Genomic DNA, 16,386 nt, shown 5'->3' with positions numbered 1-16,386 from the left:
TAGCTGCTCAAATTGATTCCAAAAATCTAAGTGTCCTCGCATCCCTAAATATTCCTATGAATGGCTCTACAATCACACATGGTGCCCATTTCTTTTCTTTTCTTTTTTGCTGCTTTTTCTATGCATTTTTTAACACTTTAATCTTCTTCTTCTTCTTCTTCTTCTTTTAATTTTTTAACACTTTAATCTTCTTCTTCTTCTTCTTTTAATTCTCAACAACCTTAAAAAATACTTCCTTAATCACTAAATAAAAACAAAAACACAAAACTGTCTAGATTCCCGTCTGGATCCCCCATATGTAAGAATAGCATTTCTCACGTGCCTCTACCTTCAACCATTAGTAAACTGGAAATATGCGACAAACTTTCCTGGCATACCCTCACCTCTGAAGAACTCGTGCGAAAATATTGCAGTGTTTAAAGCCACAATGTTTGATATGCACGATGCTAAAGCTTGATACCTAAACCACAGTAATTAATGCCTTATATTTCAACTTCTTCTTACCCCATGTTGAACTTGTGCCCAAGCCAGAAAATAATCCCATTTCCCTAAAACACATTTTAAGATCTTTGGCATTTAGTCCAACGCATTTCTAGAAGAAAATCATCCTAATTCCTACGTTTCTTGGAAAAGCAGAAATCATCCGGGTCAAATTTTCTGGGATATATAAACTAATGTAGATAACACGTCGTAAAGTCCTAACATGAAATAATTTAATTTGGAAGATAATTTTAAAAATTTAAATCTTACAAATCAAATTGTATCATTTAAATTATGTGCTCTACATACCAACTTGAGAATATAATAACTCTTGCCTTTTTAAGGCTATAAAGATTATATACGATCTTGAAGATTTACTATTTTTTAATAAGGTCGCAGAGTCTTTCAGTCTAAGTAAAAAGGCAAATTGAAAGTAGGGAAAAGGGTCCTGTACGTCGATGAATTAGAGAAGTCAAGTCAAGAACCAAAAAGTATCCAAGAACTTCTCCTCAGATCGGTCCACAATACAACTCACCACACGGTTGTTGGCAATCTATTTCTATCTTGTGTGGGTGTAAAGATGGTGGGTCCTCGAAATAAAGGAACCCCAAAAATCTGTTGTCAGCATTTTAATAACAATCATTTTGACACAACGGGAAAATTGAAAATGAATTCCCAGCTAAGTGATCGCCAGCAAGAAACAAAAGAACACCATACCAGAGTTGCAAAATCAGGCTCTTGGTTAGGACCTCCATGCGTAAACTGACAAATCATCAACAAACCATCGTTGTCTTCCAACCGGTCCCCAACATTACCTGTAAAATAGCTATCAATGTAATTCAGCGTTAACATCCTTATCAATATCATCTACTAAAAGAAACTCCGGACATACAAACTCGCAAGCCCTGAAGAAAATTATATATATATATCTTTATTATGTCATTGAAACTTTCCGTTGTCAACATCTTTGATTGTAGCATTTGCATGATCCAGTTGGCATGTAAAAAGCAATTAGAATGCAGCAGTACTGGTACACACGTATCTTAAGAATAAAGAAGACCTTTAAAAGGATCAGCCTATCCTTCGACACACAGAGCAAATGCATCCATAAAATTAGATGTAGCAATTACCTCATAGCTAGTTCAAGATAGGAAGTTGGCCATGCGAGAAGCAAATTGTGGGGTCAGAGAAAATGTTGACAACTACAGTACATTGAATTGCCCAGAGAATTTAGCATTGCAGGCTGCACACATAAAACCCACCGAACCTGATTGCATCCTAGAGTTGACAGATTCGAGATAAAACTCTTCCGCACACCAGACACACATAGTCCTGACCGGATGCCCATTCGCTACCTTTGGCAATGAAGGCAAAGCTTCCTTTTTAAGCCAATAAGAGGAATTAAACCCTTGATCCATCTCTGCATCGTATGACAAAACCCTCGCTTCCTCTGGATGAGAGCTTGCCTGCAATGTCAGGAAGTTGATTGGCATGCATGTTTCAGCATTTAGAATAGTATGGCAAAAGTATATAAATGAACAATAAAATCTTTACCACAAAGGAAAAGAATGATAAGAATTAATTCTATGGATCAGGGATTTCATGAAAAGGTTAAAAACAATATATATCTAAAAACATAGAAATTTTGTGATAAACAAGAAAAATTTAAAACAGACCATCATATTCATGCCGTGGGACATCACCAAAATTTAGAAGGTTAAAATCGTCCTTCTGGTCCTCAATGGTTGACACATTTAATTTCCTACCTATAATTCGAACCCTGTCAATTGAGTAATTTAATTTCTTAAAATCATTCAATTTATCTGTGACCAGACAGACATGGGATCAACAAACAGAAACTGCTCACATGGTGATAAACATGATGATGTGGAATAGAACATGACAATGATGTGGCATCTACCCCCACAGTGTCAACTGTCATGTGGCAAATGCCACATACATTTGCATCACCAAATTGCTTACTCTGGAACTGGCCATGAGATTGCTTGCATATCAAATGGCCAGACTTTTCAGGACCAGAGAGCAATCTTGAATTCCATTCTCAGCAACACCACATTACTCCCACTCTTATTTCCACCTTTGATACTTATGTCTCCTCTCAATTCACATTTTCTGGCACAAAGACAAGGCTTTTCCAGTTATGTTTGGATGTTAGGATAAGTCTAAAACAGAACCCAACTGAAATGAGCTAAGCTCATTTAAGGATCCAAACGAAGCCTAAAACATCAAAATCGAGAATCAAAGAAATTATACAATTGTAGTACTTTAAAGAAAATATAACAATTGGCATGCTTGACTGCAAGAAACACGAGATAAAATCAGTAAAACCTGATAATATAGGGAAAACTGAGAATGGGAAATCATCGTGTCCCGATTCTCTCTCAAAAGAAGGGAGTTGATTTGGGTTTGTGTGTCAAATTGATAACATTAGACATGGTTATTCTGTGATGGTGGTGGTAGTTGGTGAATCTAAAGGGTACATCTCAGCCGTTTCATTTTAATATATATCTATATATATATATATCTAAACTGATAGCAAATGAGTAATACCATGGCAAGTTCATAATAATCTGGGACAAAGAATAGCTAAAAAGGACCTCACTGAAGCAAAAAATTAAGTAGTTTACTCTCCCATACATCCAAACAGGTCCATATTCATCCACAACAACCAACTCTTGCCACTAAAGTAGTTGCTTTTTCGTACCTTGCTTGACATTAAATTTGGAAAACATCCTGACGATTGCACAAGTGGAGATGAAATATTGGCTAAACCATTCTGTCCGACATTTTGCTCTGCAGTTCTCCACAAAAGTTCTGCCATGATTTCCTCATTTGATTGCGCCTGATTTCCAAGATCAATCATTGACCCACCATCCCTAAGATTTTCAGAACATCTTTCATGCTTCCCCACTGTGCTACTACAAACACTAGTCACCTTATTATCAGAGGAAAATGTTTGTCTGTCCCCAGAAAGAACAAGGGAAGAGCCTTCAGAACTTTGTCCCTGTATAGTGCTTCTCACATCTGCATCCGTTCCTACCTGGGTGCCAAAATCAAGGAATGTCTTAGCGTTCCAAGAGCTCTTAACCTTCTTATGCTTGGCCTCCTCTATTGAGCTACATGAAACCTTATTCACATTATTTATTTTATCATGGTTCTGTTCATAGCCACACTGGCTATGTAAGCCACTTTCAGACGAACCCATGTCCTGTTTAAGCTCCTCCATTGTGCTACTGCAGATATGATTTTTAAAAACACATCTATGCTCATCTGCAGATGAAACAAGTAAAGAGCCTTTAAAACATCTTTCCTGCCCGCTGCATGCGGTAGTATCTATGTCAACTTCAGTTTCATTACCATCAAAAGCAAAATTTAACTCACCAATCCTACAGTTTCTGACTTCATCAGACTTAAGCCCCTCCACTGCACCCGTAGGAACCTCAGTCATCCTATTGTTAAAATGAGATCCATGCTCATTAAGAGATGGGGCAAATTCATGGTGATGAAACAATTTTCCCTGAAAGGGTGCCTCCGCCTCCACCATGCAGCAGGAACTCTTAGTTGTATTATTTTCAACAATATATTGGCGATTCCAAGATGCAGTAACTAAACAGCTTCCCAAACTCCCTTCTTGCTTGGTGCTGGTCACAGCTTTGTCATTTTGTGAAGCATGATTGCTCCCAAAACCAACTGTATTTATAGTATTCCCAGAGCTATCAACAGTAGCACAGACATACTCGAGTCCAATGTCATGATTGCCAAAACTAGACACTAACTCACTATTCTCTGATTTACAACCATCATCAACTTTCATATCTTCCACTGTGCTTGCAAAACATTTAAACTCAATATCTTCACCACTACATGTTTTATTCTTATGATTCAAACCACTTTCAGAGCCTATCTCCAGCTTTTGCTCCTCCACTGATGGGAAAGATACCTTAACATTGTTTTCAACAACAAAAGTTCTCTCATTTATGGGAGAAGCAAGCGACCAGCTTTCAGAACCATTATTGTCTGCAACACAGTTATTAATTCCACAGGGAATGCAATTGCAGACATTTGTTTCATCAGAAGATACACAAACACTTATATTCTCATTAGTAGAAACTGTTTCATTTTCCAAACTAGCATTACATCTATTAGCAACAATGGTAACCACATCTACCTTTCCCAATTTATCATTATTCATACTGAAAACTTTATCCGGCCTTTCACTATGTTCCTCAATTAAAGCTTGGTCATCTCTGTCACTGCAAGCTTCAATTGCAGTATCTGATTTTATAGCCTTACAACCAAAACCAGATTTGATAATGGAAGTTTCTGCCCAGTCAATTCCCCTTGATTCATGCACCATTGAGGTTGATGGCAGAACTCCAGTTGGCGTAGGATCAGTGCTCTTCTGCATGGTAATTCCCGAAGCCTCGACGCTCTTCTCATAGTTCCCCATATGGACGCCAATATGGCCATTGTAAAGATGCCTCTCACCAAATCTTTTATGACAGAACTGGCATTCATATTTTTCACCTATAATTATTAAATTATCACTTATAGATGTACTGGATTTACACCTATTTGCAGTATCGCTGTGAGATGATACCAGATGGTGAACCAAATCATTTTTCTCATCAAATGTCGTGGTGCATTTGTGGCATTTGAAAAGTTCCCCTGTTTGAATCCTTGGCTCCCCCATCTTTATGGTGTTGTGCTCCTCATTATCAGTTAGTATAGAAGTCATGGGTGGTGGTGAGCTAATGAGGTCATCAGCATTCTTTCCATCTCCAAGGTTAAGATCAACATCCTGTTGCAAACCTAGTAAATATAAATATAAATAAAATATAAAGTCAGTAAGATGATGATCCCAGACACGGACTTACGTCTGCATGATCAGCTTCCCTGGCCACCAGGTAATTGTCATTAGTATGACCAGATCTCAGTTGGCTTGCATCTTGGAGTCCAGAAGATGAGAGAAAGTATGAAGAGACTTCCTTGCACGACACAAACTGCCGTCCATTAGGGCTGGATGGTTCCGAATTAGGCAAATTTGTGTAAGAAGAACACAGCCATTAAAACTAAGAATGCAAGAATAAGCACCATAATCAAAGTATCACACAGAACAACAACAAAATTAACATTTGAAGGCAAGATTGATGGTACAGCTTTTCAAATATCCGTTAACTTCATTATTTTATGTCCATCCTAAGTACTGGAACTAGAATAAAATTGATGTTGTACTTATACCATGGTGGAGCATGAAAATTTTTTCAATGGCCCAAGACTAATGAAGACCATGTGTACATGTAGGTGATTGAGTGGTGAAGTTTTGAATTTATGAGGTGCTGAGTTGCGTTAATTACATAGAATTGATCGTGCTATAGTGGAAAAAAAAACTGAAATTTTTAATTTTTTTTAATAAGCAACAGATTATATCAATCAGAAAAAAAATTATATTCTCATGCCACTGTGTAAAATACACCTAGTAAAGTGCTCAAATGGCATAATTTGATTTGGAAGATAAATTTTAAAATTTGAATCTTCTTACAAATCAAATTTTACAATATAAGTGATGTGAATGGTGTACTCTACACACTAGCTTGAGAATGGTATAAACCCTAATAAGCATAGGCATAGCCCAAGTAAATAGATATATTAATAAGTAAAAATCTGAAATTTCTAATTAATAGAATTGTTAATGGATTAAATTTCTTTACAACTTGCATAAACCAAGAAAATGATATTTTACTGTGTTCAAGCTTGATTCTACTGAGAAGCCTTTGGCTTTCAGTTTTTCCTAGGACCCCCTTGGGTAATCGGAGAGAAAAAAGACAAAAAAACAAAAGAACAGATAGACTTCTACTATCCCATTTTCCTGCATTCGCAAAATGAATTTTTTCCTATTCCAAATATGCCATTGTCCAAAGCCAATATTTCCACTGTCTAAATTTGCAACAGACCCAAAAGTCTATATAAAAAAGTATCAGAATTTAGAGTTACATGTGTTTTCTCTCCGTACAACCTGCATGCATACATGCAACCTCCTCTCCGGCGCTGCTCGCCAGAGCTGACATTCCTCTCCCCTTTGTTTCCCATCTCCAGCGATTTCTTTCTTTCTTTCTTTCTTTCCCTTTGTTAGTATCTTTTCTCCCTAGTTTCGATGGATGAAGTTAGGCATTTTGTGGTGGAGTCAAAAACTTTCATTTTCTCGAAGGTTGACAGTTTTCGCATTACTAAGAAGAATAGACGTATGGCTTTGTTCATACTCATTAACGGTGGTACAGCCTCTTGGGTGGTGAGAATGGTCGTGGAAGCCATTGATGCTCCTCTGCGTGAAGGTTTTTTTAAAAAGCTGAGGATGGGTAATGGGCTTTTCACGTTGCAACATCTCAAAAACTCTAGGGGACGTTATCTCCTATTGGAGGAATTTAACAATGGCAGGAGAAGGGGTTTGTTGATCATCCCCAAAGGAGCTAAGGGCAGCGGCTGGGAGGGGTTTGCTTACCATCTTACGAAGGTGGCTGTGAAAGTGGTGACTCACTCACAGGGGGTTACGCGACGAGATGGGACTGGGCTGGAAGCCAGAACAGCCTCATATGCCTCTGCTTTGGCTGGTTCCTTGCCAGAGCGTCATTTATCCAGTGGTTTCAACAAACCTAGTTCTTGCCTAGTAGTCATGGGAGGGCCTTCTGATGGTTGTAAAAAGATGGGGGACGTCGAGGGCGTCCTTTGGGCTGTCAGAGCTCAACTTTCTGGCGTCTTGGAAGAAGTTTCCTTTTTGATGCAAAAGGTTGATCTGGGTCTAAGTATGGTGATGGGACTGGGCAATGAAGGTGGCGGGAGAAAACAACCAACGGACTCTGCAATTTCGCTGGTCGCTAAAGACACATCACTGGAAGTGGGAAGGAATGGGTCGGCAAGGGCAGAAGAGAGTGAGGTTAATGGGATTAATGGGCTGGGCACTGCTTTAAGAAAACCCGTGAGCCCACTGCTGGGCTCAGTTTATGGGAAGCCTATGGTGGAGCCCAGGCCCAGGGGTTATGAATAGAGGGAACCACTTTCCCCTCAACCACAGGTCGTAAGGCCTCACTCACAAGCCCCAGGCCCACGGGTCCAAATCTCACGAGCCTCAAGCCCCTCAGACAGGCCTCAGCTCTCGGAACAGACACATGGGCTCCGGCATGTTCATGGCTTCCCCGCCGGCAGTGAACACGACCACCTCTCCGACGGCACAGACCCTTCCAATGGCCGTCGGCGAACAACCCGAGATGGGTTTGGAGCACCCAATGCCCCAGTTTCAACCCACAAAAGCCTCTTTGGCCGCAAAGGACTTACCCAATTCCTCCCAGGCCACCGCCAACTCGCTGTCGTCACAGAAGAGGCTAATGGACTCCGTCGACCTTGGGGTTTGCACTTTGAAGCAGAAGACACCCACAGATTGTAGACTTAATGGCACGGGGGTACCGTTTGCACCTGGCCCAATCATGGGGGCAATTTCTGAAGCCCTGATTCTTTCCTTGGGTCTCTTTGAGACCTTATCCAGGGTTCTATGTACTAAGGTGGATGAGGTAGATGTTTCTTCTACGAAGGGGGGGTCTTCGGAGGTAGGGTCACCTTATGGGTCAGATTTATAGATTGTTTGCAAGGAGCTAGGGGTTGAGACTCTGTCAACTAACCCAAGTGAACCCGAGGATTCACCTAGCCCTCTATGCTCGTTGCCACTAGCAGGTTCATGGACTGATTTGCAACCGAAGTGGGTCCTCCAAAAGGTCAACAATATGCAAAATTGCTTGGGCATGTCCTATGAGGGCTTTGAGGACCAAATGCAAGCTTTACTCATAGCAATTCAAGTTGGTCAGCCTTCTCTTGCTAGATCTGGAGGCTAGAAAGACAGGGATAGATTGACCTATTCTATAAACCATGATGCTCGGGAGGGTAGCGTGAGTAGGGGGAGACACAAGGATAGGGTGAACCTTGGTGATCCATGAAGCCCAAAATTCTCACATGGAATGTTCGTGGCTTGAATGACCCGAACAAACGTCTCTCTATAAAGAACTTTTTGTGGGAATGGAAGGCTGATGTTATTTGTTTTCAGGAAACGAAACTAAAGTTCATTGATAGGCACATCATCAGAAGTTTGTGAAATTGTTCTTATGCAGGATGGACCATCCTCGCTTCTAAGGGCGCCTCAGGGGGTATTTTGGTAATGTAGGATAAGAAAGCAGTTAATTTTGTTGAGGAATGCATCGGTGAATTTTCAGTAGCTTGTTTTTTCTCGAATGTGGACGATGGTTTTTGTTGGGGCTTTGCAGGTGTTTACGGGCCTAATGATGACAGTAGTAGAAAACTTCTCTGTGATGAGCTGGCTGGCCTTTGCAGTTGGTGGGGTATCCAGTGGTGTATTGAGGGTGACTTCAACATCACTCAGTTTCCGAGTGAGCAGTCCGAGGTTTCTAGCACAGGTTCAACCATGGCTGATTTCTCCTCACTCCTTTTTGACTTAGACTTGGTGGATCTCCATTTGGCAGGATGAGACTTTACTTGGTCAAACGGAAGAGCCTAGTCGAGGTTGGACAGGTTTGTTGTCTCTTCTTCTTAGGAGGCCCACTTTCCCACTCTAGGCCAAAAGCGATTTCCCCGGCTTTGCTCGGATCATTTTCCCATCTTGCTAGATTGTGGGGGTCTTCATGAGAGAAGGAGATACTTTAAGTTCGAAAACATGTAGTTGAAGGTAGATGGGTTCCTTGAGAAAGTCAATGCGTGGTGGGCCTCTTATCAGCTCACGAGTACTTCCAGTTTTGTTCTTGCAGGGAAACTAAAAGCTTTGAAGCATGATCTAAGGAAATGGAATTTGGAAATCTTCGGGAACATTAACAACCAGCGAAACAGTTTATTTTTGGAGCTGCAGCAACTTGATGCAAAACAAGCGGCAGGAACATTGTCGGTTGATGATAGGGCAAGAAGATTAACTGTTGTTGCTAAGCTGTAGAAACTTACTCTTATGGAAGAGATTTCATGGAGGCAAAAGTCACGGGCCCTTTGGTTGAAGGAATGGGATAGAAGCACAAAGTTTTTTCATAGAGTTGCCAACTCTCACTGTAAAACAACGCCATAGAGGTCCTTCATGAGGAGGGCAGGGTCGTAGTGGGTAAAGATGCGATAAAGGATCATATTGTCCACTTCTATGATAAGCTTTTGACAGAACAGTATTTTTGGAGACCCAAGGTAGATGGACTAGCTCTCGATTCCATTGACCACATAAGTGCGGCTTGGTTGGAGAGACCTTTTGACGAAAATGAAGTGCTTGGTGTGCTAAAAGGTATGAATAAAGACAAAGCCCCAGGACCCTATGGCTTTCCAATGGCTTTTTTTCACGCCTGCTGGGATATTATTAGGGAGGATCTCATGAAGGTTTTTATCGAATTTCACTCCTTTATGAAATTTGAGAAGAGTCTTAATGTCTCTTTCATTGCCCTTATTCCCAAAAGGGCAAGATCGGTGGAAGTGAACAATTTCCACCCCATAAGCCTGATTAGTGGGGTTTATAAGATCATCTCCAAAGTTTTGGCAAAGCGGCTGAATGGTGTCATGGGAAAGATCATCTCGAAGTCCCAAAATGCTTTCGTGAAAGGAAGGCAAATCCTAGACTCGGTCCTCATCGCCAATGAATGCTTGGAGAGCAGAGTCAAATCCGCCACTCCAAGTATCTTGTGCAAATTGGATATGGCAAAGGCTTTTGTATCCTTAGTAGGTATGGTATTGGGGAAAGACGGTGCCAATAAATAAAGCATTGTATCTCAACAGTCAAGTTCTCGATCTTGGTCAATGGCACTCCGGAAGGCTTCTTCAACAGCTCTCGAGGTTTGAGACAAGGGGATCCTCTCTCCCCACTACTATTTATTCTTGTAATGGATGTGCTGAGCAGAATGTTGGAAGGAGCGGTGGATAGTGGTTTCATCTCGGGCTTCTCGGTAGGCGGTTCTCCGCATGGAAGCTTGACAATCTCCCATCTCCTCTTTGCCAACGATACTTTGATTTTCTACAACCCAGATCTGGACCAATTTTGATCCCTACGAGCACTTCTTCTTTGCTTTGAGGTTGTATCTGGCCTCAAGGTAAATTTAGCAAAGTCAGAAGTGGTTCCTGTTGGCTCGGTCATTAACTTAAGAGAGGTGGCTGCCATCTTGGGCTGCAAGGTCTCATCCTTGCCTATGAAATATCTTGGACTCCCCTTGGGGGGCCCCCATAAATCTAAAGTAATGTGGGAATGGATGATTGAGAAAATTGAAAGCAAACTGGCAAGATGGAAGAGAATTTACTTGTCTTTTTTTTTTTGGGGGGGGGGGGGGGGGGGGAATACACTTATTAAGAGCACGCTTTCTAATCTTCCAACATATTTCCTCTCTTTATTCCCTGTGCTTGCAGGGGTGGCGAACAGACTGGAGAAGATTTTCCGCGACTTCTTATGGGGTGGGTTAGAGGATGCAAATAAATTCTACTTGATCAAATGGGATAAAGTATGCACTCCATTGTCTTGCGCTGGGTTGGGTTTAAAAAATTTGCGAACCTTCAACAAGGCACTTTTGGGAAAATGGTTATGGCGGTACCATCTTGAGGGAGATGCTCTTTGGAGGAATATCTTAGATGCCAAATATGGGAGTGTCTAGAGAGGTTGGTGCACTAAAAAAGCAAGAGGGACTTATGGCGTAAGAGTTTGGAAACTTATCCAAAATGGATGGGATAACTTTCTCGATAAGTGCAAATTTGTGGTGGGAAGGGGCACGCGCACCCGTTTCTAGCATGATATTTGGTGTGGGGATGTCGCTCTAAAAAACGGTTTCCCCTTTCTTTTTAGGATTGCATTTGATCAGAGTTCCTCGGTAGCCGATAATATGTGCGGTACTATTGATTCCATTCATTGGTCCGTGAGATTCTCTAGAGCTGCCCAGGATTGGAAGGTGGGAGTCATCACTGACTTCTATAGCGTGTTATATGAAATGAAGTTGGGCTGGAGGGGGAGGACAGCTTACTTTGGACATGCACAGGAAATAAGAAATTCTCAGTCCGTTCTTATTGCAAGGCCTTGAGAAGCCACTCTTGCAATGTCTTCCTGTGGAAGAGCATTTGGAGGTGCAATGTTCCCCTCAAGGTAGCGTTCTTTGGATGGATGGCTTCTCATGGCAAAATTCTAACTATAGACAAGTTAAGAAAGCGTGGACTCTATTTATTGGATTGGTGCTTCATGTGCAAACACGACAGTGAATCTGTGGACCACCTTCTTCATTGCGAAGTAGTTAAGGTCTTGTGGGGTGAAATCCGCTCCAAGCTTGGTATCGCATGGGCTATGCCTAGGAGGGTGATCAACTTATTGTCTTGTTGCCAAGGGATAAGGAGCAATCGCTAGATAATTCCTGTTTGGAAGATGGTACATTTATGTTTAATGTGGTGCACATGGATCGAAAGGAATGGACGCTGTTTTGAAAATAAGGAACGCTCCCCGGATGGCTTCAGGGCATTTTTCTTTCATACCCTATTACTTTGGGAATCTTCTATTGTATTGAACGGAACAAATCTTAATGACTGTTACACTACTATCCATAGCACTTAGTTTGTAACTAGGCTCTCTTTTGTATACTCCCTGTATACTCGGGCTTTTCCTATTTACGTGGATCAATAAAATCTTTTACCTATCAAAAAAAAAAGTATCAGAAGTTCCTTGTATCTTTTTTGCACTCCAACTAGGTGTTTTTTCTTGTATACATCCAGTGTACTTGGCTATGCCTATTGGTATTAATAAATTTAAAAAAAAAAAAAAAAAAGAATCAGATGCATTTAGGCAATTGTCAGGAGGTCCATAGAGTGTTTTTTTAAATTATATTATGTTATTTTGGATTTTCTATAAAATCCTGCAACCATTCTTCTATTTCAAAGAACCTATAAATGTCATTCGGAGTTTCGGGTCCTTCATCACCTGCATGATAATTAGCTGTGCACGTTTTCATACACATGAAAATAAATAAATAAATGCAGGGATATTTCGTTAAAACCACATTTTGTTTGAAGGTTGAGATTGGCCTTGTGTAAAGTGTTCTTCGCCATGTTTAGTTTCACGTTCAATAATAATATAAATGAATTGAAGGGAAAGAAGAATATATGCCAAGGCAGTAAAATGCATGACAACTGATAAATAGTAACAGTCCAAGATAAGGACGCGTAAATTTTATTTTATTTTTTTATAGGTAATCAAGAAGTTATATTCATAGAAATAGGCAAAGCCCAGGTATCCAGGAACTATACATAAGGACGCGAAAAATAAAAGAACCTTAATTCTAACAAGTAAAATGGATGAAGTATGAATATCACGAAATGAAGCACAAGAATCCCATAAAGGTGTATAGATGCAATCAATAACATCGAATCCATATTAGTTAAATTCAACTTACTTGAATAAATATTCTTATCCAGAAAAATATTTAATACATACAGTCCTAAAACTAAAATAAAAAGCAAGGAGATTATGAAAACCTTATGTATCGGCGGCAATGCAACCATACACGGCTGGCCCTCTTCTTGATAGAAAGCATAAGCCTCCACCCCTTGGGCAACGCGTGGCCGTAATCGCTAGCCAGCACAATCCTCTTTTTCCTGCTCTTTTTCCACCACTCACCATTCAACCCACCCAAAAACCCTAACAACTCCGCCTCGGTCTGCAAACCCTCCGTCCTCCTCTTCAGCTCCTCGCCATACGGGTCCTCCACATTACCTAACGCAGCCACGTCCGGCACATCCACTCTCTTGCTCGCCATCACCATCTCGACCTCCTTCTCTTCGACATTCTCACACAGCATCGCCATATTTCTCTCGGACTGATCGCTCTCGATCTTTGGATTCAAGTTCTTACGCGGTCGCCCTCGCTTTCGCTTATTTTCCCCCTCAGTGGCAGCCGCATCTACTGGAAAATTCGGCTCCGCTTTGCGTTCCAGTGCCACCTTTCGCTCAATCATCCGATTCTCATCCTTCCGCGGCCGCCCCCGCTTCCGCTTCCCCTGTCCATTGTCACCAGAAAGAACCTGAACAGGGACATTTTGCAAGCCCGCACACGATAAATCAGGCAAGAACTCTTCAAATTCTAAGGGGACAGAAACAAGGTTATCCTCGTCGGCGGTGGAGGGAGTTTCTGCGGCGAACAGTTCTTTAAGAATGGAAATGATTTGGGAGTTTTCTTCGTCAAGGGGTTCGGGGATTTGGCGGGGAATGGAAAAGGATGATGAGGAGGAACGGGTCGGGGCGGAGGTAGACGAGGAATGGGGCTTACGAGGGGCGAGGCGGAGACGGGAGTAAGTTTGCTTGCGGCTACCAGCGGATTCGTTGAAGACGGAGCGGTCAATTTTGGGGATCAAAACGTCGTCGTTGTCGTTGGAGAAGGAGGTGTAAGAGGAGGATGAGGAGCAGAGGGAGAGGGAGTACAGCTCCGGTTGAGAGAGGAGACGGAGGTCGACCAGACGGAGGGCTTCGAGGCTGAGATTTTCCACAACGGAAGCGGAAGCCATGACATTGGTTGGGCGCAACTGTTTCTGGACTAGTGATGTAAATGGAGACAGGCAGGGGGCGAGCTCAGTTGAGGGAACGAGATGCGAAGGCGTGATTCGGTGACCCGACGAGGTATGTTTTCATTCGTGAGATTGGTTCGGTTTTGGCCGCATAAAATTTTCTTCTTATTATTATAATTTAGATAAAATAAATTAAGGTAAAATTTTAAAAATAAATAAAATATTATTAAAATATATTTTTAATATTATTATATTTTCAAAATTTTAAAAATATGAAATTATTTATCATATTTTTATATACAAATTTAAAAAAATTATAATAATAAAATGAGATATATGATTCACAATTTAAACCAACCTTAACGGCACAGCGCACGTGGACATGGAGTTTGGACTTCAATCTATGAGGATTATATGCGGATTACAATATAGGCCGCCATGTTCGCCCAGGTTGATTCGGATTCTCAGCCCACTGGGCTAGAATGTGATGGGTATTTTCTGTTATAGCCCGATTGCTTTCTCTCAACCCAGCCCATACACGAACGAAAATACTTTGTCCTTTTCTTTTTAAGTCAAATTGCAACCTTTTTTTCTACTTTATAATACTTCCGTTGTTACGGCTATGCCTATGTTCAACCGAATTAAAACATAGGTGCAATAGAGAAATTTATTACATATCTGACCATAGAAGGACCCAATTTCTTTTTCTTTTTCTTTTTTAAATCAATAATATCCTCAATCTTCATTACTATTTCAATCAGTTTTATATATAAATCAGTGATTTAATATGTTATAAGAACATAAGCCATAATTTAATCACATTTTAATTAAATATTTTATGCATTGAGCCACCGGTTAAGAACTGAGTCTAATCTATTTTTTTTCAAATGGAATGACTGCACACTCCAAATTTACAAATATCATTTAACTAAAATAATTAATCAATCTTTTTCTGTCGACTTAATCTAATAATATAATTGATTATTTAAATTTTAAAGTCATGAAAAGTCAATTACACAAACCAAACGTATAGGTTCACGCTCAGACGTTATAAAACTAGTCTTGGTTCTTAAGAGAAGTTGTTTCGCAATTATTAGGAAATTGGGTGGGTCTACGCCCAGGAGCCCCCTTAGTGGTAATCAGGTTTTTTTTTTTCTTTTTTTCTTACATGTATTTTTTTTTTATATTTTTAAAAAAAAAAATTAAGAAATTATAATATTATTATAAAATATTTTCTTAATCGTTAAATAAAAAGAAAATTTTAAAAAAAAAAAAAAAAAAAAAAAAAAAAAAAAAGAGCGATAATAACAAACAATAAATTTAAGTGGTGAGAATAGCAGAGTATCAACAACAAACATATCGAGGAGCAATAAGATGACAAAAGCTACAATCCCTATCATTGGTTCTCCAGCCATAACTCACACATCCAAGATCTTTTATGATGTCATGTCATTGTCGACCTACAACTTCATGGCTTAAAATTTAGGTACGTGGACACCCTTAATTTCTATAGCATGTCGCTAAGTTATGTCGTCCATGTGAAACCTGTCTTACGTTTTTTCTATATTTATATACATGCCTGTCGCCAGGCCTGTAACAATTAAGGGTGTACGACTGTTTGGGCCTTGATACGTAGTTGAGGGACCACTTCTAGGGTTGTTGGACTTAGCTCCAATGATATTGGATTTATGTAAAAACAAATACACGAGTTTTAAAATAATTATATAAAAATAAATTTATAAAAATATATTAAATTATTTTTATTATAAAATAAATCTAAAAAATGACAAAATTAATTAAAAAATTTTTGTATAATTTTAAAATTTTTTATTTTAATCTATAGCACTTCTATGATGTAAAAATACACATGAAGGATAGGGAAAATAACTGTCCCAAACTATATGGGACAAATGTGAAAAGGGAGGGAGGCTAAGCAGATGTTGGTAGAAAAACAAACGAGCATTTGATGGGATAGAAAGTGTGGAATGTGACAAACAAATAATTAAGGTTTTTCGCTTTTGATATTGTTTGCTCCACTCTCTTGACAAGGTGTGGGTAAGTGAGTTAATACAGGATTGAACTTATGGAAAAGGATAGTATGTCATTTAAATTTAAGTTTGTTATCTCATTTTGATTCTTTATTTTTTTAATTTATTTTCTGTATTTAATATTTAAGAAAATGACTTTTAATGTATTGGTGTATTTTTTTAAAAAATATTTAAACATGTATTGGTATATATTTTTTTAATTAAAAAGGAATAATCAAATACAAGCTGAACATGGCACGGTATAAATAGAGTAACCTTGCCACTTGTTCATATACCAAACTGACCGATAAAAT

General features: G+C 39.7%; 1 protein-coding gene across 3 annotated transcripts; it reads right to left on the bottom strand.

Annotated features, from left to right (window-relative positions):
- Nucleotides 1-914: 914 nt before the first annotated feature.
- Nucleotides 915-14,182, bottom strand: LOC122315461. Of its 3 annotated transcripts, XM_043131368.1 has the most exons (6): nucleotides 13,021-14,182; nucleotides 5,379-5,520; nucleotides 3,883-5,302; nucleotides 3,206-3,771; nucleotides 1,611-1,946; nucleotides 915-1,295 (listed from the first exon to the last, which is right to left on the bottom strand). In XM_043131368.1, exons 1-5 carry the CDS (start codon nucleotides 14,043-14,045, stop codon nucleotides 1,683-1,685), a joined length of 3,417 nt encoding a protein of 1,138 aa, XP_042987302.1. In that variant the 5' UTR covers nucleotides 14,046-14,182; the 3' UTR covers nucleotides 915-1,295; nucleotides 1,611-1,682. The 3 variants fall into 3 exon arrangements, with proteins under 3 accessions (XP_042987302.1, XP_042987301.1, XP_042987300.1); XM_043131367.1 differs by having other exon boundaries at nucleotides 915-1,306; nucleotides 3,206-5,302; XM_043131366.1 differs by having other exon boundaries at nucleotides 3,206-5,302.
- Nucleotides 14,183-16,386: the final 2,204 nt, after the last annotated feature.

The sequence above is a fragment of the Carya illinoinensis genome, chromosome 7 (assembly GCF_018687715.1).
Source record: "Carya illinoinensis cultivar Pawnee chromosome 7, C.illinoinensisPawnee_v1, whole genome shotgun sequence".
In the NCBI taxonomy this organism is placed as follows: Eukaryota; Viridiplantae; Streptophyta; class Magnoliopsida; order Fagales; family Juglandaceae; genus Carya; species Carya illinoinensis.
The sequence above is the reverse complement of the archived record's forward strand: the minus strand, read 5'-3'. Positions and strand labels throughout refer to the sequence as shown.